General features: G+C 40.2%; 1 protein-coding gene and 1 pseudogene across 1 annotated transcript; one reads left to right on the top strand and one right to left on the bottom strand.

Annotated features, from left to right (window-relative positions):
- Positions 1-1,509: 1,509 nt before the first annotated feature.
- LOC139463852 (uncharacterized) lies at positions 1,510-25,094 on the top strand. The gene is made up of 16 exons (XM_071245229.1): positions 1,510-1,597; positions 3,571-3,648; positions 8,547-8,650; positions 9,465-9,587; positions 10,034-10,130; positions 15,061-15,302; positions 16,064-16,157; positions 16,502-16,627; positions 17,339-17,458; positions 18,296-18,525; positions 19,435-19,583; positions 20,743-20,882; positions 21,191-21,284; positions 22,907-23,090; positions 23,830-23,950; positions 24,291-25,094. Exons 2-16 carry the CDS (start codon positions 3,582-3,584, stop codon positions 24,437-24,439), a joined length of 2,040 nt encoding a protein of 679 aa, XP_071101330.1. The 5' UTR covers positions 1,510-1,597; positions 3,571-3,581; the 3' UTR covers positions 24,440-25,094.
- On the bottom strand, positions 10,969-14,051 carry LOC139464110 (uncharacterized; annotated as a pseudogene).
- Positions 25,095-26,027: the final 933 nt, after the last annotated feature.

Below are 26,027 nucleotides of genomic sequence, written 5' to 3' on the forward strand. Positions count from 1 at the left end.
TGTAAATATGTTATACAGCAACTGATAGGAATATCAATCTTTTGCTTAGAACTATTTTTATATTCACATATTGCGTCTAATTTACTGGTAATCACCTTACCCCTGTTTTGGGTAACTCATTTCTGTTCTCAACCGATCTCAACCCAAGTACTCCATCATCTAACAATGGGTATTGTTCACAGAAATCACAGCGAGTGATTGATTGTTGTTTTACCAACAAATCAGCTCTTTTTCGAGCCAGGGTGGTCTTAACTAATCACGTCTTGGTCCCACAAGCAAATGGGTAACATGATGAACATGGGTAACAGCATCATTCATGCCCCCAGCCACGATGGCACAATCAGCCATGTCAGCCATGTGACCAAACAATTTTCAATTTCGTTGTCACTCATTGGTTGCTGGGAACCAATTTTACCCGGAACCAATACTGCTCAATGGTCATAACAAACCATTTATGCTACATTCTTCCTCATCCAAATTCCTTGAAACAAAAATACAATTAAGATGCACAACTCGGAAACATTTGTTACATCCTTGATATATTCTCTTTCTCAATCAAAAAGGGCAGAGCATGACAAGGGTCTATGCTGACCCCTTGAAATTAACCATAAAAGTTCATATGACTAAAAGCAATATCAAGTCCAGTTGTATGGGTTAAATGTGTGAATAGGTTCAGTGTGAGAGTTTGGTAAGCATGTTTTCAACACATTCAAGTTCCTATGTTAGCATTTGCAAGGTTATACGCAGATATTATCAGCGCTTTCGAATTGACTAGTTTGTATGGTATCACTCTAAAGTGTTAACAAACAGATTTGTCTGACCTGGCTGTAACGCGTTTTAAAGTGATCAGTTCAATATTCCCTTTTCACTGATTGTTTAGGAGATGAAGGAAGCATCAGTGAAGTAGTTGTGTGAAAATGTTCATCTTAGGTCACAGATATGCTCAGAGGTTTGTCACAGAACTTTGGAAAATCTTCCTTCATTGGAGCCACAGTATTTAATGTTGTCTCTCACCTTAACATTCCACAAGTTTTCACAGATATCCCCAACTTTTTTTTAAAATGAAACTTGAATAAGCTAGCATTTGCCCATTGTCAGTTATTTGGAATTTGGAATCAACTTCATAACTTTTCACGAGTTTAACCAACCTTGTCATTTTAGTTTTGTGGGTCAATCACAAGTGTCCTTTGTGGATAGTTTTCCTCACATAAAACACATTAAGTTCTTCGTCCCACATTCTGAAGGGCGTTTTCGAAGCAACTGGTTCAAAATAGATACAATGAAATAAAAGGTCTAAAAGTTTCAAATTTTCTATGTGTTGATAGCGATCAAAGCATGCAAATGTGAAGTTAAATAGCTGCGGATAATACTGTCAAGCCACTCCCGTAGGTTTCTCAGTCTAATTGTCCTTCGGTCATCCCCCACCATTCATTCGGGATTATTTGTGTGAAAAGTCAACTCACGTCAATGTCTAGGCGGGGCAAAAGGAATTACATCCTGCGCAAGGCACATGCGTGTTAGGGTTGTGGTTATTATTTAAGCACGTGCAACACTGCGAAAACAGAGTTTTGAACTTCGCCTCTGGTGAGTGCACAAGGTAAGTTCATCATCCCCTTGATGATCGTAATATGTATTTATGAAAAGTGGCACTGAATTGAACAGTTTACAGCAGACAGCGTTAACGCTTAAGGTGATGCGAGGTGAAATGGGGTTTCAAGCCGTACTGCACGTACATAGCGACGTGCCCGCACGTGTGTGTGTCTGCCTGTTCTAGTCCGGATCTTTGCTACTAAATGTTATACACCATTTGTAAGGTCTGATCCTATGGTTTATAAATATGAAAGTTATGTTTTTCACATTGTTTTAAAATAATGCATTTACAACTAAATTAAGTTCGTTTGAAATACAATATGTAAGCTAACACGTTGTTAACGTCCAGAGTAAGGACCAAGGAAGCAAAAACTTGACGATTTTCGGCAAATATAAGATTCCTTAAATTCCACTTACCTATTTCTGTTTTATTTTCATTGTTTACATAATTGGGAAATCATTTTAAAAAGAATTATAAATACTTTCTGCTCATCACCCATTTCCCGATAACAGCGGCTGTCCGCTCAGTAACATGAATAAATACCCCCGTTTTCAAGGCTTCGTATGAATAATACGTTCGTCAAAGACTGGCATATGACACATCGCTAGAAAGCTTATTCCTTTATTTACACGCTCGTAACATGGAGTTTTTTCGTAGTTATAACAAGCGATTTCATTGGATTGAAATTGGTTTCAATGACGTTTTCTTGCCGAAATCTGCTACAAGGTTCGTGATTTGTCAAATTTGATCACGTGACCTAAGGCAGCCAATGAAATTACAGGTGTGGTACATGGCTCGTTTATGATAAATTTCAGAAGTTGACGAGAGATTTTTGTTAAATCATGTTATTCTGAACGTTTTTTGCAGGAAATCACGATATATATTAAAAATATGGAACATTGTTAATGTATCGTGCTAGGTTACGAGCTGTGACAAAGATTTTTCATGCATATATTTTTGCATGAAACATTGTGTCCGAGCAGAGAATTCAAGGCCACGAAAGCCGAGATGTCATTTGATTTACATTACAGGCGATTGCACGAAAAGATGGAAATAATAACTTAGATCTTAGTTTGACAACTATTGATTTTATTTATTACTTTTTGTAATATATCTAAAGATTTGCTTAAAACGTCTTTATTTTGCTATTTGACATGTTCGATGTGGACCCGTTGTCGAAGTGTGTGTATGAGAACTTTATTTCAATAACATTGCGGGAAATAGTGAATATTTTTTTAATTTATCGATAATAAATGATAAATTGAAATGGAATACGTATTTCAGACATTGTGAAATGTGATGAATTTTATAAATGAATGATATTACGGGTAAGTCCACAAAAATATATACTATTTTGACATGACTACGGCTTGGTCGGTAAACCAGCCTACGGTGTCAGTGGACTCGATGCTTCTTGGCCGGTATATCGGCCTACGGTGTTGAAAGAGTTAGCATGGATACCATACTCTGACAAAAGAACTGAATCCCAGCCTTGTCCTTAATATCGTGCGCCAGGTAGGGTAACAACAAGTACCATCTTTTCACGTATTTTGGCAAGATGCGGTACCAAGTCCTTTATTGTAAATAGTTTGTTCAGTGTCTGAACTATTATAACATGATCACATGTGAAATACTTTGATTGGTCAAAGACGTTTTGTTAAATTTCAAATGGAAAACATCTACCCTACCATCATGGCAACGTATATTTTGCCAATCTCTATCCGACGCAGTCATCTCATTAATTCAGGCTCCTTACAGCGACATGGCGTCGTATAATGTAGATTAACGTTCACTACAGAGGTACATGGTGCTCAGATCCTAAACATTACCAAAATGTCGTATGGCAATACGACGACAAACAAACGCTTGGATTTCAAATTTACACGGCCACACTGAGGGTACATCATATCTATTCCTCTCCAGAGAAGTTTAAAAAGTAATATGTAACAGTCATTAAACATCACATTACTCTGTTTCAGGAACCAACACAATGGCGCTCGCACGTATTTTACTCGTTGCTCTATTCGTCTGTTCACTTTTCATCAACAACGCAGAAGGTAAGAACTTGATTATTGACGGTTACGTCCCGGTTAGGTTTGTAATGCTTGTACACTTCTATATATATTCCACCACGAGCAGTTGATGTCATGTCAGGTGCACATGTAATATCTGTAATCTGTGTCAGTGTATCGCAAGAGCCACCTCTACACAACATGGGGGCACGGGTGGCCCAGTCGTCTAAGGCGACGTGATTCGCTGTGCAGAGTTGCGTCCCTTAAGCTTGGAGACGCCAGAAGCCTAAGATTGTGGGTTCGAGTCCCGGTTCGCCCCGATTATGTTTGTAGGCTTATCAGCACCATACCCGTGCTCGTGGGTTTCACCAAAGTGGTAAACGTATGAATCCTGAATCACTTAGGGCTTTCTTCCCATATTAAACTGACATGCCGTGATATAACTGGAATACTGTTAAAACCATCGTTAAACCCAACTAACTCAGTCACTCACTACACAACATGGAATACACCTATCATATACCACATATATCAACCAATACATAACATGGCATTCTCTTATCATGTACAGCACAGTGCCACCTCTACACAACATGGAATACACCTATCATATACCACATATATCAACCAATACATAACATGGCATCCTCTTATCATGTACAGCACAGTGTCACCTCTACACAACATGGAATACACCTATCATATACCACATATATCAACCAATACATAACATGGCATCCTCTTATCATGTACAGCACAGTGCCACCTCTACACAACATATATACAATAGGGAATACAACAGATATCTACTACATGTAGACACCTATGTACAACAGGGTATACAGCAGATGTCTACTACATATAGACACCTACATACAATAAGGAATACAACAGATATGTAGAACATGTAGACACCTATGTACAATAGGGAGTACAACAGATATGTAGAACATGTAGACACCTATGTACAACAGGACATACAACAGATATGTACAACATGTAGACACCTATATACAACAGTGTATACAACAGATATGTACAACATGTACACACTTATGTACAACAGGGTATACAACAGATATATACAATATGTAGACACCTATAAACAAAAGGGTATACAACAGATATGTACAACATGTAGACACCTATACACAACAGTGTATACAGCAAATGTGTATGACATGTAGACACATATACACAACAGTGTATACAGCAAATGTGTATGACTTGTAGACACCTATATACAGCAGGGTATACAACAGATATGTACTACATGTAGACACCTATATACAGCAGGGTATACAACAGATATGTACTACATGTAGACACCTATATACAGCAGGGTATACAACAGATATGTACTACATGTAGACACCTATATACAGCAGGGTATACAACAGATATGTACTACATGTAGACACCTATATACAGCAGGGTATACAACAGATATGTACTACATGTAGACACCTATATACAGCAGGGTATACAACAGATATGTACTACATGTAGACACCTATATACAGCAGGGTATACAACAGATATGTACTACATGTAGACACCTATATACAGCAGGGTATACAACAGATATGTACTACATGTAGACACCTATATACAACAGGGTATACAACAGATGTGTACGACATGTAGACACCTCTATACAGCAGGGTATACAACAGATATGTACTACATGTAGACACCTATATACAGTAGGGTATACAACAGATGTGTACTACATGTAGACACCTATATACAACAGGGTATACAACAGATGTGTACTACATGTAGACATCTACATACAACAGGGTATACAACAGATATGTACTACATGTAGACACCTATATACAACAGGGTATACAACAGATATGTACGACATGTAGACACCTCTATACAACAGTGTATACAGCAGATATGTACTACATGTAGACACCTATATACAACAGGGTATACAACAGATATGTACTACATGTAGACACCTATATACAACAGGGTATACAACAGATATGTACTACATGTAGACACCTATATACAGTAGGGTATACAACGGATATGTACTACATGTAGACACCTATATACAACAGGGTATACAACAGATATGTACTACATGTAGACACCTATATACAGTAGGGTATACAACAGATATGTACTACATGTAGACACCTATATACAGCAGGGTATACAACAGATATGTACTACATGTAGACACCTATATACAACAGGGTATACAACAGATATGTACTACATGTAGACACCTATATACAACAGGGTATACAACAGATATGTACTACATGTAGACACCTATACACAGTAGGGTATACAACAGATATGTACTACATGTAGACACCTATATACAACAGGGTATACAACAGATATGTACTACATATAGACATCTATATACAACAGTGTATACAGCAGATGTGTACTACATGTAGACACCTATATACAGCAGGGTATACAACAGATATGTACTACATGTAGACACCTATATACAACAGGGTATACAACAGATATGTACTACATGTAGACACCTATATACAACAGGGTATACAACAGATGTGTACGACATGTAGACACCTCTATACAGCAGGGTATACAACAGATATGTACTACATGTAGACACCTATATACAACAGGGTATACAACAGATATGTACTACATGTAGACACCTATATACAACAGGGTATACAACAGATGTGTACTACATGTAGACACCTATATACAACAGGGTATACAACAGATATGTACTACATGTAGACACCTATATACAACAGGGTATACAACAGATATGTACTACATGTAGACACCTATATACAGTAGGGTATACAACAGATATGTACTACATGTAGACACCTATATACAGCAGGGTATACAACAGATATGTACTACATATAGACATCTATATACAACAGTGTATACAGCAGATGTGTACGACACGTAGACATCTCTACACAGCAGGGTATACAACAGATATGTACTACATGTAGACACCTATATACAGTAGGGTATACAGCAGATATGTACGACATGTAGACATCTATATACAACAGTGTATACAGCAGATATGTACTACATGTAGACATCTATATACAACAGGGTATACAACAGATATGTACAACATGTACACACTTATATACAGTAGGGTATACAACAGATATGTACTACATGTAGACACCTATATACAGTAGGGTATACAACAGATATGTACTACATGTAGACATCTATATACAACAGTGTATACAGCAGATATGTACTACATGTAGACATATATATACAACAGGGAATACAACAGATATGTACAACATGTCGACATCTACATACAACAGGGTATACAACAGATATGTACAACATGTACACACTTATGTACAACAGGGTATACAACAGATATGTACGACATGTAGACATCTATATACAACAGGGTATACAACAGATATGTACTACATATAGACATCTATATACAACAGGGTATACAACAGATATGTACTACATGTAGACATCTACATACAACAGGGTATACAACAGATATGTACTACATGTAGACACCTATATACAACAGTGTATACAGCAGATATGTACTTTATGTAGACACATATATACAACAGAGTATACAACAGATATGTACTACATGTACATATAGACATCTGTATACAACAGGAATACAACAGATATGTACTACATGTAGACATCTACATACAACAGAGTATACAACAGATATGCACTACATGTAGACATCAAATACAACAGAGTATACAACAGATATGTACTACATGTACATGTAGACATCTATATACAATATAGTATACAACAGAAGTGATAAACCGACTGTGTTTTGAAATTGGTGGTCGTCTCATTGCATAGAAGATACCTCTTACTTTGAAACTGAGGGTTTTTCATTATATCATGACGGCAAGGAATCGGTAGTCTTTTGGAACGCGTAATGTCACGTGGGTAATATAGGTTAGCTGTCTAGAACATTCCGAAACGGGGTCATGTGGGTTTTTTTCAAAATATAGAGATTTAATAACGATATGTATTGCACTGCTTCAACGCAACTAAGTCATTTATTGGAAATTACTATGGCACCTCCCATTACAGGAGTGATAGGTTGTAAAAATAGTTTCAAAAACTGCTGAGTTAATGCATTTCTCAGTAAATTTAATGAAACAACACGATTTTAGATAGTTACTTATATACCAGTTGGTGTGAAATTATTTCAAACTTGGCTGTACTTGTCTAACTTCCGTTACTCGTCATAGTCCATATATGCCAAAATAGTTAAAACGGTAACAGTGACATTTATAAATTCCCTGGACCGATAGTATTCTGCATATATGTATAACAATAACCTGATAATATGCTGGTGGAAATGAGCATGCTGGCAAAACAGTTGTCAACGGAACCAGCCTGAAATATGTCTGAATACCGCCGTTTTTAGCTGCATTATAGTGAGTGTTTTGTGCATATTTCACTAAATAGTATGTGCTCTGAAATAGATTTCATCCTGTTTGATAAGCTATTGTGACCAACGCTTGTTCAGTGTACCAGTGAGTGACAAAGACATCTGTAAATGTTCTGATGTCGAACGTATACATGTCTTATGGGTTACCGGCAACCATTGTCATTTGCATCGAAATGAATGTCATCGATGTAGTCACGTGCACTTTTGTGTGTGAAAAGGCTTGTCGATTTTGAATTTAATGTTATTTTGACCAATCAGAATCAAGCATTGTTCGGCTTCATGGTTAAATGTACACCAGATACTTTGCTTTTAACTACTAAATTAACATGGCGCACGGGTTACCCAGGAGGACGGAGGATGGCAGGATCCCATGGTTTTGAATCGCCCTGCTTTTCATCACTGGCTGGCAATATCTTACCCTGCCTCTGGGTTTCACCAATACGGTAAATGTTCACATTCTGACATCGCTAACATCTTGATATGGTTTCAGGTACGATAACCGTGTCACCGGTGACAGTTGACGAGGAGGCCGGCACCGCCACAGTAACAGTCCATAACGATTTAGCACAGCCTGCCGGGGCATGGGGCTTCACGGTATGTTGTCATCAAAACATCATGTTTGGACACAAATAACATGTTACTACAATATATTATGTTGAACTCAAACAAAAAAGATAGATATCCACTTATATTCTTTGATACAAGATAAATATTGTGTCAATTATTAGCGCTCCTTTATGTCAGATATGACACCTTAGTATCCCCTAGCATTCTCCTTTGTCGCGGAATCACGAACATAGAGCATAACATAGCAAGCTCTCCGCAGCTATATTGTAAGCATACTTATCCAAGGCTGCATGTATGCGTTCATATGAGTTTGGGGGCAGAGGTGGCCCAGTCGTCTAGGGCGACGCGATTCGCTGTGCAGAGTTGCGTCCCTTGAGCACGCCAGAAACCTGTGATTGTGGGTTCCAATCCTGGTTCGCCTCAATTATGTTTCTGGGTTTGTCAGCACCATACTCGTGCTCGTGGGTTTCTCATAAGTGGTGAACGTCTGAGACCTGCATTACTTCAAGCTTTCTCCCACATTAAGCTGTCACGCCGCGATATAACTGGAATACTGTTAAAAGCGGCGTTTAACCCAACTCGCTCACTCACTCACTCATTCAGCTATATGCGTTCTTGGACATTATGTAAATTTACGAAATGGTTGCAAAAAAATTATTACAGCTTTTGTAAATAATGTGTATGAATCCTGTGAAGCCCATTTCTGGTGTTCCACGCTGCGATATTGCTGGTGTATTGCTAACAGGGGCGTAAAACCAAACTCACTCATTGCTATGAATCCTCATTATATATTATAACATGTTGATGACCTTGACTTAAGAACATGCATCTTGTATTACAGTGGGAAACGGCCGATGGTACGGCTATTGCAGGATCGGACTTCATAGCAGTACTTGCCCGAAATGAAATTGTAATTTGGCCTACCGACACCATAGACCTCTCAATCAGCATAGTGGACGATAATGTAAGCAACACAACTACACTCACGTGTCGTGGTCTTATATAGAATTACCACTTTTATTTTAGATGACATGTTAAACTGAGTAAAACAATTTACATGTCAGGTTACTTCATCAATACTGCATTTGATTTGATGTTTTGTAAGTAGAGACCCGTGAAGATCCAGAGAAGAATATGTCTTCAGCAACCCATGCTTGCTGCAAAAGGCGACTATGCTTGTCGTAAGAGGCGACTGACGGGATCGGGTGGTCAGGCTTGCTGACTTGGTTGATGCATGTCATCGATCCCAATTGCGTTGATCGATGCTCATGATATCAATCCCTGGATAGTCTGGTCCAGACTCGATTATTTACAGACCGCCGTCATATAGCTTGAATATTGCTGAGTGCGGCGTTAAACAACAAACCAAAACATGTAAGTAGATATTTACTCTCTATTATTACTTTGCAGGATTTCGATCCTGGCGAGACGTTCACCGTGGCTTTAACGGCGTTCTTTGGGGCAGAACCAAACAGGAATGTTGTTGTAACCATCACTGATAATGAACGTGAGTACAGCGAAAACACTGTATGTTAGGGCAATGGTAGGACACAGTCTGCGAGAGCAGATTTACTGTAACTGGCTAAAGCCTCTAATTGTAATATATAGGAAATAGGGAGATTAAGATATGAAGACTAATGACAAGTTTTTTTGTAGTTAACATCATCGTGAATTAATGGACTCTTGTAAGTGTGACCCAAGTGTCTTTACATGATTAACATGGAGGAACATCCCATAATATCACAGTTAAAATTATAATGTAGGCGTAGGGTAAGACTTTGGCATGTTTACTGTAACTGTGACGACTATGTAGAAAGGTCCTTGTTGGTATCAGGCATGACCGTTTATCAAAGCTTTCAAATATTCTGCGTATATGCTCCCACATTTCTCGCTTATCAGAAATAATGTTTCTTAGAATGTTACCCATGGTATAAAGGGGTAACAGAAAAAAGGACTAAGGATGTGCTTTGACCACCTAGAATTGCACGTTTCAAACATCCGCTTCCACTTTTACACATACACCTGTATGCTTTCACAAATGAGTGAGTGAGTGAGTGAGTTGGGTTTAACGCCGCTTTTAACAGTATTCCAGTTATATCGCGGCGTGTCAGCTTAATGTGGGAGGAAAGCCCGAAGTGATGCAGGTCTCAGACGTTTACCACTTTGGTGAAACCCACGAGCACGGGTATGGTGCTGACAAACCTAGAAACATAATCGGGGCGAACCGGGATTCGAACCCACAATCATAGGTTTCTGGCGTGCCCAAGGGACGCAACTATGCACAGCGAATCGCGGCGCCTTAGATGACTGGGCCATCCGTGCCCCCTTTCACAAATGAGTTTCTGCTACGTAATGACAGAAAACATAGAACTGTAGTTGAAAACAAAATGTCCGCCACCTTGGTTCGACATCTTGAACTCAACGACGTGACGTTTCTTCTCCTCATCGGTGGCAGAAAAGAACTCTTCCATCTGCTCTGAAAAGCTTGAATCTGCTCTCTCGTCTGCGGACATGATTCTTTGCCAGTTTCGGTCCTGCCAGTGTCGCATCGTTACGCCTCGTAGTGGTCTGTCAGCTCTGGTATTTTACCAACGCAGTCATATGGACACTGTCCAGCGACTGACAGGATGGCCAATGACGCTCGCCGCTAATAAACTGATTCCTCAGATGAAGGGTACGTCAGTAGCGGTATTTCTGGGATGGTGGTGACTCCTAGGCCTGTCTCCTGTCCACCCAGTCAACATGTAACGTCCATGAGCCTCTCTCTCTCTCTCTCTCTCTCTCTCTCTCTCCCTCTCTCTCTCTCCCTCTCTCTCTCTCTCTCTCTCTCCCTCTCTCTCTCCCTCTCTCTCTCTCTCTCTCTCCCTCTCTCTCTCTCTCTCTCTCTCTCTCTCTCTCTCTCTCTTAGCATTAATCTTGGTACTATGCTATTTTTTCACTGTCAAACGGTTTAGGTGTGAATGAAAAGTACATCGTTCTTGTCATACCCGTATCTTTGTTGGGTGGTATGCAGCAACATTTTCATTTCAACTTCAATTTCAACTAATCTTGGTATTTGTGGCACGTGCATTACTCAACAAGTTTTTCAACCCTTTTGAAACACTTTTTCGGGATTTAGACCCAAAGTGTCAAAATTCAGTTTAGTGACGTTTCATTTGCTCGTCAGGTTGACATACTATTGTACCCATGAAACGTATTTACTGTTGTTGACTGATCACTGCTGACGACTGTTGTAGTTTATTGTAAACACTGACAGTAATCAATGGACCATGTATTTGGAACTTGCCACTGTCATTTGTGCTTACATAATTTACCTTGGTGGGAGTTTCTGGGATTGGCATTGAATAATTTGATCAAAATCACAACCTCTCAAGCATTGATTACATACAATAGAAGGTTCAATTCTAGTGGTCTGGGCATTTTGACAAGTCTTCTTACTGATGGTAGACGACATATTCTTCTACATGTTCTCGTCATTAAAACCTGTGCAGGTTTTCAGGCTGGATTTCGATTTGTGGCCATTTATTGTCAAAATATGGCGAGATGGTACCTGTGCACTTAGGACGTCAATGAAAAGTCTCATGTAGGGAGTGTTTTATCTATTTTGTCGAGACGCCTGCTTTTAGAAATAGGCTGACCATCATGGCTCCAAGTCTGGGTTCGGGAGCCACAGCGTTGTAGAACATCCTTTCTCGGCCTTAGTATCGGGCTGCTGAAATAGCTTGACGGATCCCTTTTTGAATCGACGTACGTATTTTACAAATGACGTCACAGGGAATATAGGGCTCTCTGAAAAATATGTCGAAGGCCGTAGTTAACTTTAAATTGACAGGGGGCAAATATTTGTACAAGTATCACTTGTCCCCAACTTGTATTTTCATGATTCAAATAAAACTGTTTTCTATAAAATAAATCCAGCGGGGGTACGGCTATGATGTCAGCAATGACATAAAAATGTAATGAAATTTAATCACAATCAAAGAATCGAACTGTGAAAGCACGATCAACATTTGTTTTTGTAGCAGTAGCTTCCTTTATTTCAAATGACGTGTACTACACAGAAAAGCATTGTAATCGCTGCAACGTTTTATCATTTATCATATGTATTGAAAAAGATAGAACAATATATTGTGGATTCAAATTGCTCAAAGCTGAAAATTGTGTAATATTTCTTCTCCATTTCTTTAACTTTAATAATGTTACACGGCCGATACCTTTTTCCTTTACATTTTTCCCCGGGCACATTGTCGATCGTCCTGGTTATTTTGTTGTTTGTACATCACAGCTGATATAAACATACATGTCACCCTCAGCTTCGGTTTCTGCAGCGAGATCGGCCACCTTCAGACTTATCACTTGCCCTCCCTCATCTGCCGAAAGGGGGGCACGGGTGCCCCAGTCGTCTAAGGCGCCGCGATTCGCTGTGCAGAGTTGCGTCCATTGGGCACGCCAGAAACCTATGATTGTGGGTTCGAATCCCGGTTCGCCCCGATTATGTTTCAAGGTTTGTCAGCACCATAGCCGTGCTCGTGGGTTACAGAAGTGGTAAACGTCTGAGATCTGCATCACTTCGGGCTTTCCTCCCACATTAAGCTGACACGCCGCGATATAACTGGAATACTGTTAAAAGTGGCGTTAACCTAACTCACCCACTCACTCACTCTTCTGCCGAACTTCACATGATGTCGATGAGAACCTGCTGAATATGTCAAATTTCTCATTGCGTTTGAGACGCCAAAATGAAGCAATTTATTTTAAAATTCCAAAACGAATTAAAATTAGTTCTGATGATATGGCATAGATCTACATGTTAACATAAATTGAATTACAATGTGCTGTTACAAAACTGGGTTGTCAGAGATTCATACATAGAGATACAGTTTTTTTCAAGTCTGCATCGGTGATAGGGGTTGTGCTCGACCACGGCCAATCCGGCCCGCTTCAGTTCCTTAACCATAGCTTTGAATGTTTTCGACGATTCCCGGTACTGACTTCAACGAATGATGTCGATGTCTATCCGTGTTTTCTCCAGGTGCCGATGTATGCGATTGCGGTAGGTCAACAGCGTAACTTTCTTATAAATGCCACACACACACACACACACACACACACAAACACACACACAAACACACACACACACACACACACACACACACACACACACAAACACACACACACACAAACACACACACACACACACACACACACACACACACACACACACACACACACACACACACACACACACACACACACACACACACATTCAGTTCTAGCTTCGAGATGAAATTAAGCAAGAGATCCGGCCCAGTTCATCGATAGAAAAGGTTTCAAACTCCCTGATTTCTCTTTCTGCATCAGATACTCACGAAAACCTTCATCGTTGTTTAAGTAGAGCGCTTTGTGTTTTTGCATCAATATTTTCCATGATAACATTTTGTTCTTCGGTCGTAAAATCGACGAGGCGAGAAAAATTGACATCAGATTAAAACGCCATGGTAGTGTCGTCAGCAACGCTAACAGCGCCACCTGTGTCGGGATTTCCGAGCTGTGTTTAGAAATATCGGACCTGGTTTTGAGTCAATATCTATTTCTGATATATATATTGCGTGTCTTCATACCTTGATAATGTATTTATATGTCCTTTCACTTGTTAACGTTAAACCGTGAATATCCGGGTGGGAACAAGTCTTCAGCAACCCATACTTGTGGTAAGAGTCAACTACGCCTGTCGTAAGAGATGCCTAACGGGAAGGGTTGGTCAGGCTCAGTTGATTTGTGACATCGTATCACAACTGTGTGGATCGGTGCTCATGATATCAATCACTGGCATGTCTGGTCCAGACTCGATTAATTACAGTCCGACGTCATATAGCTAGAATATTGCTGAGTGCAGCGTTAAACAACAAACAAACAAATGTTAATATTAAATGATCAAGAGGTAACCATATGTACCCTTCATGCATCTTCTTTATGACATACACAGGTTCCCGTTCACGTGTTTTCCTATGTATATTATCACAAACGTGTCTTGAGTATAATGATGCTACACCTCCATGAAGATTCGGAGTAGAACAGGTCTTCAGCAACCCATGCTTGCCGTAAAAGGTGACCATGCTTGTCGTAAAAGGCGACTAACGGGATCGGATGGTCAGGCTCGCTGACTTGGTTGATGCATGTCATCGATCCCAAATGTGTGGATCGATGCTTTTGATTTCAATCACTGGATTGTCTGGTCCAGACTCGATTATTTACAGACCGCCATCATATAGATGGAATATTGCTGAGTGCGGCGTTAAACAACAAACCAACCAATCAATTCTAAACATGAGTCAAAATTTCTGTTTCGATTGACTTCCGTTTTCATTACATATTATTGTATAATCTATTTATTCTGTGACAACCTGGTTGTACCTTGCATCTCAATCTTCTTACAGGCATCCCACTAAACCTCACTCAGCCCTCAGCCATTACTAAACGGGAAGGAACGGGAAACGTCAGTCTGACCCTCACCTTGGACAGCGCCGCCCCCTACGACTTCAACGCAACAGTCGGCACCATGGACGGGACAGCCACAGCACCAGACGATTACGCGACCGTCACCGACAAACATGTCTCCTTTTCTGCAGGTGACACGACCGTTACCCTTACAGACCTGATATACATCAATGATGACGCGGTAAGACCAGATACTGTTCTCTTACAATGTCAAATAACGCTAACGCTAACTATGATATTAGTTGACTGTTTATTTGTATTGTGTTCCGTCAATCAATTAATATAGGGAGGTGAGGTGAAATGTGTGTGTGTGTGTGTTAGTGTGTTTGTTAGTGTGTTTGTTAGTGTTAGTGTGTGTGTGTTAGTGTGTGTGTGTGTTAGTGTGTTTGTGTTAGTGTGTGTTAGTGTGTGTGTGTGTGTGTGTGTGTGTGTGTGTGTGTGTGTGTGTGTGTGTGTGTGTGTGTGTGTGTGTGTGTGTGTGTGTGTGTGTGTGTGTGTGTGCGTGTGCGTGCGCGCGTGCGTGTGTGTGTGTTTGTGTGTGTGTTAGGTAAATGAGATTAATAACTGATTGACCATATTAGCTCTAATGGCATATGACAAGATAAACTCTTACTGTTTGACTTGATGAATTCGGAGAATATTTGGAGTTATTGGTTACACATTGGTTTAATCTTGCAAAATTAGACCAAAAGCGCGTATACTCCAAATACATAACGCAGATACCAGAGAATAATCAGACTTGATTATATGCCGAAAAAGATTGCATTGGGCGTAAAGGGCACAATTGTGCTTAAAATTTATATGAATGGATCACTGACGATCAGAGGTAGACACCAGAGTGTTCACCATCATTCAAATCAAATGCAATCGGAGCAGAAAGTCCGTAATGCTGGCAGCTGGTAGCTATAGGTCATTCCCTAAATAATGGACCTAATCTTTCAGCTGGCTGAACCATCGGAGACCTTCGACATCATCATATACAGTGTCGACCTCGCGGGCAACTACACTGCCGTCGTCACCATCGAGGATGATGACAGTGAGTCCTGGTAGTCTACGATGTGCATTAACACCTGTGGGTGCGGTAAATAGGAGATGCTGTGCTGTTGTAGTGTTGTTGGTGTTGGCGTTGTTGTGATGGAAATAATGATATCAGTGGTGACAGTTGTGACGACAGAAGTAAAGTGAATGTAGCCAATCAAAATATTGTATTCCCTTGGCATGATCTTATAATTACCATACTGCCCTCGTCAGTGTATTGACTAGTTTACTCTTACATACATTTCTCATGAAGACGGGCCGACTGGGATTCTAGAGATTCGGGTTTAAGTAGAATATTAAGTTATATATCATTTACTCAGGCTACCTATATTATTTTTTCAGCTCCTGTCAACTCTCATTGTAAGCGCCAGGGTCAAACTTGTCTGAATGGTGGAACGTGTGACGACACTTCAGGGATGTGCGCCTGTCCCGCTGACCGTACAGGACCCAACTGTGCTCATTTGATAGGTGAGTTGATTTTTGAGTAATATTTCTGTGACAGTGATATATGTGTATTTCCGATACATTTTAAAATACCTTACATATCCATGGGCGAGATATTTGTCAAGATGACTTGGTCGAGTTCATCTTGCATATGTCAGATCACTAGGACGGTCAAGTTTTGTCCCAACAGCAATACATGTAGAATTGACAAAACATTTGTTAAAAGGCAAAATCATAGTTTATGTGTCTGAAAGTAATATTATCGGACCAGAGTGTGGTGGTACGTCTAAGGTAGGTGCCTTTGCATAGAGGATAAATATTTGAAGGTCTCAACTATGTGTTATTATTGCTGGAGCAGCAGTTGGTTTATGTGTTTGGTGCCTCTTTTAACACTAATATTAGCTGGGTTCTTTTCCTTTTGATAAGCCTACCTTTTGTGTCTGTTGTTCATTTTATTGGGATTTGATTCTCTCGCAACAGCTAATTTGCGAAATGTTGTTTTAGTCATTCCAGATCTTCATATAGTCTTTGCTCTTATCAAACAGGGGCGGTCGGGTAGCCTAGTGGTTAAAGCGTTCGACCCGGGTTCGATTCCCGATTCTCCATTTCTGGTGTCCCCAGCCGTGGTTTGTCTGGAATATTGCTAAAAGCGGCGTAGAACCATACTCACACACTCTTATCAAATTATTTCATATCTATGTCGTTATTCTTTAACGATTATGAGTTTTGTTTCAGCCGATTTGCAAACGTCCTGCGACAATAGCACCTGTGTTCATGGCATCTGTCTGACTGGATCCCCAGCAGCATGTGTGTGTAATCCGGGATATGCTGGGGCAATGTGCGACAATAAAGCTTGTGAGTTACATCGTTATATTGTTCTCTTCTTTATCAAAGAATGTTGAAAGACTACATGCCAAATAACACGTGTTATATGCTTTTTGCATTTGTCTAATTAGGAAGTGGTCAGACTCAATTGTAGTTTTTGTATTTGGTGTTGAGATGAGGGTTTAACTTCGCGTTCATGATTATTGCATTTATATAACGACATGTGTGTGTGTGTGTGTTTGTGTGTGTTTGTGTGACGTGTGTGTGTGTGTGTGTGTGTGTGTGTGTGTGTGTGTGTGTGTGTGTGTGTGTGTGTGTGTGTGTGTGTGTGTGTGTGTGTGTGTGTGTGTGTGTGTGTGTGTGTGTGTGTGTGTGTGTGTGTGTGTGTGTGTGTGTGTTTTGGCCCCTTAATGCCGAGCTCCAGGCAGGATAACAGCAAGTAACATCTTTTGACGTCTTTTGGTATGATGCGGCCGGGATATGTTGGAGCAATATGCGACAACAAAGCTTGTGAGTTACATCCATCTCATTAATGAGCCAATACAGCACATGTGTATCAATGTATCTTATCATAGTAACCATGTCACAATGGCTTCTACATTATGTCTGTTGTTGAACGTGCCCATTTTGCTTAGAAAGAAGGTCTTTTGACGTAATGACTAGCAGTAAAGTATCTTTACCCTAATATCATTTGATAATAAATTCAGGCGATAAAAGCCTTTCCATATTCATCAGAATCCATTGCACGATTAAGAGCCCATCATGATCATGAATCACCATCACATAATGATGAAGCAATACTTTTTTGCATTTACTGTTCTCTTTTTCAAACATATGTCATTAATGTTGATCCCCCTTTCACCACAGACTACCATCAGTGTAACCCCAACAACATCAGTGTCTGTATTACTCCTTTCTCCCACGACACCTTCGTTGGTAAGATCTACGTCCAGGGCATGAAAGACACCGTCGGCTGCAACCTCACTCTCGCCCCAAACACAACTGATCCTAGTGACGGCATCGCCGACTGGTGTCAGGGTTATGCTGGGATATTCGAATACAACGGCACCTGTGGAGAACTTGGGCCAATTCCAGAGGTGATTGTCCCTTTCTTTATCGAAGAAATCATGTTCATGGATTTATGCCAACATCAAAGAATGTTGAAAGACTACATGCCAAATAATACGTGTGTATGCTTCTTGCATTTGTCTTATGAGGAAGTTGTCAGACTCAATTGTAGTTTTTGCATTTGGAGTTGAGATGAGGGTTTAACTTCGCGTTCATGATTATTGCATTTATAAAACGACGTGTGTGTGTGTGTGTGTGTGTGTGTGTGTGTGTGTGTGTGTGTGTGTGTGTGTGTGTTTGTTTGTGTGTGTGTGTGTGTGTGTGTGTGTGTGTGTGTGTGTGTTTTGGCCCCTTAATGCCGAGCTCCAGGCAGGATAACAGCAAGTACCATCTTTTAACGTCTTTTGGTATGATGCGACCCTTAATCGACCCCACGACCTTCAACTTTTTTGTTATTAAATGCATCAAGGGACATGAGCAGCGCAGTCGTTAGAAGTCACCACGATTCATTGTGCAGAGTTGCATCCTTTATTTGTGTCCGACTCTGCTGATCAACAGTTCAGATCACAGATTGGCACCATTGTAATCTTTTGTTTATCAGCATTATTTTTATTCTCGTAGGTCTCATCAAAGTGGTAATCATCTTAGAGATGAGCAAATAAGCTCAAAACTAACTCACCCGTGAAGATCCGGGATAGATCTTCAGCAACCAATAGTGCTCGCAAAAGGCGACTATCTTGTAATCTTGTATCAGGCACGCTGACTTGGTTGATGTCATCGTATCCCAATTGCGTGTATCGATGTTCATGATGTCAATCACTGGGTTGTCTGGTCCAGACTCGATTATTTACAGACCGCCGTCATATAGCTGGAATATTGCTGAGTGCGGCGTTAAACAACAAACAAACAAACACTCAGTGACTGTCTGTGTTCTCCAGGGTGATTTAAAGAAGTACGAGTTGAAACTGGACGTACGCTACTCTCCTGGTATTAGGAAATCCACTGATGAGGAAGTGACCTTCAAATGTACTTTCAACGATGCCGAGGTAGTTGTGGATTCCCCAGCTCAAGCTATCAACACGGGAAGGTGAGCCAATACATTGTACCACAGTCATCATTGACAACGTCTAACATTTCCTCTTACACATGCTCTCTGACTGATGCTGCTGGATTTCGGGTGAAATTAGGTTTAACGTTGCGTCCATGATTATTGCACTCAAAAGGACATGCATGCACGTGTGCGTGTGTGTTGCTGATTGTACTATAATGCTAGCCCTCAGTTTAACATGAATATTCCCCCAGTCATACACAGTATTCTGACTCCAAACCGACCAGACCTTGTTTTAGCCCCTTAATGCCGAGCGCCAGACAGGGTGACAACAAGTGCCATCCTTAAACGTCTTTTGGTATGACGCGGCAGGGGATCGAAGCCCGGACCTTTCGCTCTCCGGGCGGACGCTCTCCCACTAGACCACGGAGGCGGTCCATGCGGCTTGAGAGAGACAACGCTTCTCGGTACACGTACATCAGCTACCAGAACGCTTCAGATCGAAACCGACTTCATTGTTTGAATTCCATTTTCGTCCTCAATATGATCCTTGGGCTATCGGTGTTAAACCCGTACCTGTTGATTGTACCAAACTCATGCGACCTGTGGCATTCACACTTCAAACTGTGAAAACTGAAATATTGCCAATTGATAACCAACTTAAGCATCGTTTGCGTTTATGGAAGAGTACACAACGGTTTTTATGTTTATACGTCAAAAAAAACAAAAACAACGTTTTGAAGTTAATTCTTATAAGTAAATATGTCAATAACACAAAAACACTGTAGACAACAATACGAACACAACACTGAGGGCAATAATGCAACGTTACAAAAGCCCCTCCCATTCCTTTATCAGACGATCAGGAAACAGTAGTCCGTTAGTCGGCGTGGCATAACTGTTTTTCTGTGTATCGAATCATAAACGCACAAAATAGCTGCGACAATCGTAGCCCCTATACTTTCACATATACTTACGACAGTCGTAGTTGTAGATGGACAGCGGAATGCAGTTGTTTATCAGTTCATCTATCGGTTTAAATGCCCATGAACAGCAGTAAGAGGCGATGGGGTAGAATAGCTCGTTCGTAACGCTGAAGTCCGGTTTTCGAATCCCCACATATGTTCAATATGTGAAGACCTGTCTTGATGTCCTGTCGATATATTGCTTCTTATCGTTGTAATCATTGCACCAATAGTTCTGGTGGTGGAACCAAGAATGGAGGCAGTGATACCCTCACCCCCGCAGCGCAGACCGTCGTTACTGCTAATGGGGATGCTATCCTGGGACCCGTCACGGCGGGAGACCCACTGCAAACATGCGTCACCGTGCAAGGATGTAAGTGCGCCCATTTATCATCATCCTTGCTGGGGCTGTGGTCCCAAAATGAATAAATGGTTTTCAATATTTGTGTACTCTGCGTAATGTAGAATATTTTTAGAATCGCCGAGTTGTCGAATGCATCTTTATCTACCGAAATTTTATACAATTGCTGTGGCTGCATTATAAAACAGATTAGGATCATCATGTGTGCTTGCACCCCTTATCAAAGTGTAACAATTACAGTAGTGAATATTATTCTTGGTATTTGATACATTTACATATTTAAAGTGTGTTTTCATTTCTACATGACTGATTCACTTCAGTGGACAACTTCAATGGAATTGTCATCAAAAACATCACTATCAACAACAACAGGACCGCTCCAGATTACAGGGAAATGTTGGTGTACGATACCCGGTAAGTGGCAGGAAACCATTTACAGATATAGGAAGTAGAGATTGACACAGTGGTGTAGTTACGGACATAGGAAGTAGTGATTGACACAGTGATGTAGTTATAGACACAGGAAGTAGTGATTGTCACAGTGATGTTGTTACAGATATAGGAAGTAGGGATTGTCACAGTGATGTAGTTACAGATATAAGAAGTAGGGATTGTCACAGTGACGTAGTTACAGATGTAGGGATTGTCACAGTGGTGTAGTTACAGATATAGGAAGTAGTGATTGTCACAGTGATGTAGTTACAGATATAGGAAGTAGGGATTGTCACTGTGATGTAGTTACAGATATAGGAAGTAGGGATCTTCACAGTGGTGTAGTTACATATATAGGAAGTACGGATTAATACAGTGATGTAGTTACAGATATAGGAAGTAGGGATTGTCACAGTGGTGTAGTCACAGATATAGGGAGTAGGGATTGTCACAGTGGTGTAGTTAAAGATATAAGAAGTAGGGATTGTCACAGTGACGTAGTTACAGATGTAGGGATTGTCACAGTGGTGTAGTTACAGATATAGGAAGGAGAGATTGTCACAGTGGTGTAGTTACAGATATAGGGAGTAGGGATTGTCACAGTGATGTAGTTACAGATATAGGAAGTAGTGATTGTCACAGTGACGTAGTTACAGATGTAGGGATTGTCACAGTGGTGTAGTTACAGATATAGGAAGGAGAGATTGTCACAGTGGTGTAGTTACAGATATAGGGAGTAGGGATTGTCACAGTGATGTAGTTACAGATATAAGAAGTAGGGATTGTCACAGTGACGTAGTTACAGATGTAGGGATTGTCACAGTGGTGTAGTTACAGATATAGGAAGGAGAGATTGTCACAGTGGTGTAGTTACAGATATAGGGAGTAGGGATTGTCACAGTGATGTAGTTACAGATATAGGAAGTAGTGATTGTCACAGTGATGTAGTTACAGATATAGGAAGTAGGGATTGTCACTGTGATGTAGTTACAGATATAGGAAGTAGGGATCTTCACAGTGGTGTAGTTACATATATAGGAAGTACGGATTAATACAGTGATGTAGTTACAGATATAGGAAGTAGGGATTGTCACAGTGGTGTAGTCACAGATATAGGGAGTAGGGATTGTCACAGTGGTGTAGTTAAAGATATAGGAAGTAGGCATTGACACAGTGATGTAGTCGTATGGGCAGTAAGAGTGAATGTCACGGTGATGTAGTTAGATGGGCAGTAAAAGTGAATGGTACAGTGATGTAGCTTTAGAGACAGACAACAAAGATTGTCACGTTGGTAAGAAAACAGAGATTATCAGTGTATTGCACGCAGATGGGTGGATACGAAGCTCATATGATGTAATGTAATAAGTCAGAGATAGCAGGGGGCAGGATTGGGACAGGGGCGGATTGTCCTGGAGAAATAGGAAACTGAGGCAACGGGAGGTATGGGAAACAGATTTCATAGTTGGAGTCAAAGGTGTGTGTCAAATAAATAAGTAAATAAAGATTGTGGTGATAATAGGCGGGTACAGAGTATATATAAGTAATGTTACAATACTTATTTACTCGATACATAATGAACATTCATATTATATTACCGTTTTCAGTTGCGATGTATCTGGTGCTGGGTTAGTGACCACACTCCCTGCCTACAAGCCTCCTACTGAGAAACACACACTGTGTTTTATGCTGGAAAGTTTCACCTTTGAGCACGATGATGGTTTAACCAACCCTGCCCTGGGTATTGTCAGCGTCGTCCAAGTGTTTGGATTGGCTGCGGATGCCAACCAGGTAACGATATACTACGTTTGACAAACGCTGCTTAGTCAGAATATGGGTCAAAAGAGCATATGAAAAAAATGATCAGGGCTTTCATGTCGGTATTTCTGTCACATGAGTCAAAGAATGCATGGTATAACTAACTACCTGTATCTCTGAGTATTCATGCCTCACTTTCTCTCGCATAATTAAAAATCTGAGGGGTATTCATGATTATATCCCTATCTGTGTCACATGAGTCAAAGAACAAGGGGTATTATTACCCATATCTCCATCATACTAGTCAAAGCTTTCGAGGAATCCATACCAATATATCTGTCACATGAGTCAAAGCTCTAGGGGCATTAATACCCATATATCTGCCAAGCGAGTCAAATCATTCAGTGTGTTCACACTCATAGATTTGTTACATGAAAGGAAATTACACCTTTTCGACAACTGTCTAGAGACTTGCATTTACCAATCATTATCGACGTACAGTAATACCAGCAGGAGTTCCCACGTGATTTGGGCATGGTATGGTCGTGAACACCAAGCCTCATTTAGAACAATAGCATAGAGAACAATAACATATATGCTTGATGATTCAATGTATAAAAAAAGTAAAATTGAATAGAAAGGAAAACAACATGTCACATGCATGCTTCATTGAATGAGTACATGTATCACAGTACACAGGTGTCGCAAATAGGTATTAACAGTATTGTTTTATTTTAATATTTTCCATTTATCAAACACATTCTGTTTCCAGCCATCATGTGTCCGCAGAAGGAAGAGAAACGCTGAGGGCACAAATGCAACGCCCAGCGGGATTTCTCAGGAGGAAGAGCTTACCTCTGTTGTCTACCTTGTCAGATCCAAAACCCTTCAAAGTACGTGGAACCTTCTTCATAATTGATCAAAATATGTTCAGTCCCTTTCATGATACAAGTGCAAAATTGTAAATAATGTTACTCACCTTGGTGGCCTAGAATATCAGCAAATAGCATCGATGAAACATGTAAAAACATATTAAACGAAAAAAACAGAATTATGACAAATTCATTTTTGCAGTTTGGGGGTAATCATATTTTGAAATATCAAATGCGAATTGTCTAATTGCCTCCTTATTGTTCTCTCTTCTCATTTGTACAATGTGTAAAACACTTTTGGTGACATTAATTTAGACATTTATCTTCATGATGATTTATTCACTCACTCTGATATTTCCAGGCACCAGTTCTCAGGAAACTACGTGTGCCAAAGAATGGTTATTGCCCGCCATGATCGGCCTCGGCATCGTCACCATCACTATGGCTGTCGTCATCATCGTCCTCGTCTACACTGTCATCAGACAGTTCAAGGGAAAGCAAATCGCATAGACTCAGCATCACGGCTAGTAACACCAAACACATCTCATTATCAATATGTTACTGTAAACATACTCCATTTCTTTCAAAAACGCTTCAAATCAAGAAACTAATTTTAGAACATTTATAAAAACTATATATTAAAAAAAGAATATGGATGAACTTTAAAAAAATTAAATTGCCATCGTAATATCCACTACAGGCAATTGTAGAAAAATGTTGATGACTCCAATGACCCTGCTACGAAATCCAACTTGAGGTGAATATTGCACCTTAAGACATGAGTAGTGAACCATTTGCAGGGGTTTGCACTATTCTACTGACATTTGGATTTGATTGCTTATTAACATTGTCTGGAAATGTGTAGGAAAGTGATTTTTCGAACAGAATATGTAACACTTTGCTATTTCACCGATGTGATTTAGGAAAGTAACAAAATTATTTTTACGGTAGAAGAATGCGAATAACTGCAGGTGTACCAAACTGGACCAAATGCAGTCGTATCAGTTGATGGATTTATGCTGTCAACGTGACACGGTGCGTTGATCGTGAAAGGCTTTTCTCTATACTTTCAGCAAGATCATACTGTACCATATATCTGATAAGTACGCACTGTCAGACTAACTTTGGTTGTATTTGTGTCCTATAATAAAATTCGAGCATATTACATTCGTCTTTTCTTATTTGTTACTGAATGAATCTTCGGTTACTTGTTGCAACTGAACGGGGACTGGTCGGTGACTAGTTGTCGATCGATCACCGATCAAAACATAATGCATATAAAAAGGGTGTTTTTCTGAATCAAATCATTTCTTTGCAACTTGTCACCGATGAAGCGCCGTTTGATCACCGCCTCATCACTGATCAATCCCAGATAGGTTGCAAAGAGTCGACGAGTAGGCGAAACCGATCGCCGTAGGGGGAAAGCAATCGGCGTTTGAAATAACACCATTTGGGGACCTCTGGAAGACCAATGAAACCTCCGAGCGACTAAATCGGGTGCAGCCAGTCTTTTGTGCATGTTCAAAAGACTGCTTGCGACTGAATGGGTTTTGCGACTGCTCTGAAACCTTGTAGCGATCTCAGTAAAACCTTTCAGAGACCCCTGGAACCCCATTGCGATGCGATTGTCAAATATGTTGGTTGCAAGGAAGTTGCATTGCGGTCGCATTGTCTGTGTGACTGAGGCTTAAATAAATGATACAACGAAAGCTACGGATCAGCATTCCGTGGACCATGGACCCGCTACAATCTAAGATAAATGCACACTCACGCAATTCATTTCAGTTGAGTTCAAACGCCATATGCAATACAGTAAACTACGGTTATAACGAACACGCTTATAACGAACTGACGGATATAACGAACTTACTTTTTGGTCCAGACTTCTTGCTGTAGTCATGCTGTATATGTACTTATAACGAACTACGGTTATAACGAACTAAAATTAGTAGTCCCTTTGGGTTCGTTATAACCGTACTTTACTGTATTTCAAATATGTCACTACGACTCAGCACAATTTAAATGCAGCTCTCACAGTCTTAGGATAACACAGCGAGAGAATTGAGAATTTGTGAGCAATGTGATTTAAATGTGATTG

This window comes from Haliotis cracherodii, unplaced genomic scaffold, assembly GCF_022045235.1.
Source record: "Haliotis cracherodii isolate W230 unplaced genomic scaffold, xgHalCrac1.p SCAF_16, whole genome shotgun sequence".
NCBI classification, from domain to species: domain Eukaryota; kingdom Metazoa; phylum Mollusca; class Gastropoda; order Lepetellida; family Haliotidae; genus Haliotis; species Haliotis cracherodii.

Coding starts and splice junctions, on each gene's coding strand:
- LOC139463852 (XM_071245229.1), top strand. CDS start 3,582: ATGGCGCTCGCACGTATTTTACTCGTTGCTCTATTCGTCTGTTCACTT. Junction 8,651..9,464: donor CCGGGGCATGGGGCTTCACG/GTATGTTGTCAT, acceptor CTTGTATTACAG/TGGGAAACGGCCGATGGTAC. Junction 21,285..22,906: donor ATGTTGGTGTACGATACCCG/GTAAGTGGCAGG, acceptor TACCGTTTTCAG/TTGCGATGTATCTGGTGCTG.